Source organism: Zingiber officinale, chromosome 6A (genome assembly GCF_018446385.1).
Source record: "Zingiber officinale cultivar Zhangliang chromosome 6A, Zo_v1.1, whole genome shotgun sequence".
Taxonomy (NCBI): domain Eukaryota; kingdom Viridiplantae; phylum Streptophyta; class Magnoliopsida; order Zingiberales; family Zingiberaceae; genus Zingiber; species Zingiber officinale.
The window spans coordinates 114,117,953-114,120,220 of NC_055997.1; the positions used below are offsets into that span (position 1 = coordinate 114,117,953).

Consider the following 2,268-nt stretch of genomic DNA (forward strand, 5'->3'; position numbering starts at 1 on the left):
GGCTTGGATGAAGGAAAGTAATGTGTTGGAGTGGTTCACTCCCATAGCAAAGGTCTGAAAAAAAAACCATCTTTTATATAATTGTTTATTAATTATTGTTAGTATGGTTTACTTGATCATCATAGACTGGTGTGCATGTCATTCTATTACATGAGTTTTTTCTTAGAGGTTAAGTTTCAAGCTCGAAGAGGGATGTGCATTCATCAATTGTTCAGTTGAAGTAAAAGAGAAAGTATGCAACACGACTAAGTAAAACAGCTTGAATTGTTCAGTTGAAGTAGTAGAGAAAGTATGAAACAGGACTGAGTAAAACAGCTTGAGCTGCATGGAAAGGGTTTTTTCAGAAGATTTGTCTTGTCAGACTCTCGGCTGTCCAACTGTTTGATCTATTGCAACCTTTGACAGCTTGTCCACAAGGTCCGCCAAATCTCTGGCCGAGCTGCCGCCTTCCGACACCGCCTCCGCCGCCTTTCTCCCTAACTCCCGCGCCTTCTCCCTTCGCGCCCTCCCCGCTTCGCCCACCGCCTCTGCCACCAGACGCGCTAGCTCCTCCGGTTGCGGCACGGCTTCCTCGCCGCCCTCGCACGCCCTCACCCCCGTGCCTATCTCCTCCTCCAGCAGCCTCGCGTTGAAGAACTGGTCGGCGGTCATCGGCCACGTCAGCAGCGAGACCCCCGCCGCCACCGCCTCCAGTACCGAGTTCCACCCGCAGTGACTGATGAACGCCCCCACCGCCGCGTGGTTCAGAATCGCCACCTGTGGCGCCCACCCGGCGAGCACGAGGCCCCGACCCGCCACGCGCTCCTCGAACCCAACCGGCATCGCCACTGCCCCCCTGGTCGCCCACACGAATCGAGCCCCGCTGCGCTCCAGCCCAGCCGCCAGCGCCTCCGCTTGCGCCGGCGACAGCTCGGCCAGGCTCCCGAAGGCCACGTATACCACGGATCCCTTCGGGGATCCGCCGAGCCAAGCTGCCAGCCGCTCTTCCAATCCGACCGAGGTCCCCGGCGGCGGGGCGAGGGGTCCCACGGCCCAGACGCGGGCGTGCCCTAGATCATGCCGGAGGTGGTGGAGGTAAGTCCTCTCGAGCTCGGTGAAGGTGTTGAAGATAAAGCCCCAGCTGCGGGGGTTGGCAAGGTACAATTCCTTAGCGAACTCCGACAGCGGGTCGCCCTCGACGTACAGGCGGTAGTTGGAGGCGAGGTGGCGCCACGGATAGAGCGGCGAACCAGGTAGATCAGGGAAGAGTATGAGCTCGACGGGATCATTAGGGTTGTTCCTCTTTGGCATCCGGCGCCAGAGCGAGTGGATAAGAGAGAGGCAGAGCGCGCCGGAGGGGGAGAATACGAGGCGAGGAACGCCGAGCTCGGCGGCAAGGAGGTTGGTCCACCCGCAGAAGAAGTCGGAGAGGAGTGCGGTGGGGCGATGGTCCTGGGCCCAGCGGAGGAGAGGGAGATGGAGGCCGGCGAAGGCGCGCATAAGGAGGCGAACGTCGGTAGAGGGATCTTCGTGAGCGTTCTCGACGCCTGGAGGGATGGCTGGGTCTGAGGGGAAGGGAAGGACGAGGGGGGAGGCGGCGGGGCAGCGGGCGGCGAGGAGAGAGACGTTTTTGGGTGTGACGGCGATTGTGACGATGATGGCGGGGTGGAAGCTTTCTGAGAGGAGGCCGGCGAGATCTAGAAGAGGCAGCATATGACCCGCCGCCGGGAACGGGACCAACAGGAGATGAACTCGCTGCTCGTCCGCCATCTCGGGAAACTTCTTGTGGAAATGAACTCGCTGCTCGTCCGCCATCTATCTGGCTGCCACGAGGTATAGTCGTTTTGGTCACCGCATAATAAATTCAAAGAAGAGACTGAGACGTCCGGGACCGGGACCACCGATATGCGACGGACAGAAGGAATTCAATTTTCAGAAAAAGACATAGAGAAAGAAATCTAATCAACAATTTGTCAAAAGCGGATCTATTTTAATATTTTACCAAATTGACATACTTTTTTTCATTTTATCTTTTCTATCGAATCGGACGATTTCTCTGATCTGTCCAATCTATCCTGACTCTCTGACAGCTGCTTCCCCCCACCCCCACTGAAAGAGAGCTGCTTCTCCAGATAGGAGATCCTCTGGACCACTTTTGTGGTCTAGAGGATGCTCCCTTATCATACATTGGTAGGGATGTATGATCCCCACATGTAAAATAGATAGAGACCATGCATCCCCACCAATACATGATAAGGGAACATCCTCTGGACCACAAAAGTGGTCCAG

The 2,268-nt window shown here is 56.3% G+C and overlaps 1 protein-coding gene across 1 annotated transcript; it reads right to left on the reverse strand.

Annotated features, from left to right (window-relative positions):
• Positions 1–246: 246 nt before the first annotated feature.
• On the reverse strand, positions 247–1,828 carry LOC121997542 (UDP-glycosyltransferase 89B2-like). The gene has a single exon (XM_042552010.1). It carries the CDS (start codon positions 1,792–1,794, stop codon positions 358–360), a length of 1,437 nt encoding a protein of 478 aa, XP_042407944.1. The 5' UTR covers positions 1,795–1,828; the 3' UTR covers positions 247–357.
• Between the last annotated feature and the right edge of the window lie 440 nt (positions 1,829–2,268).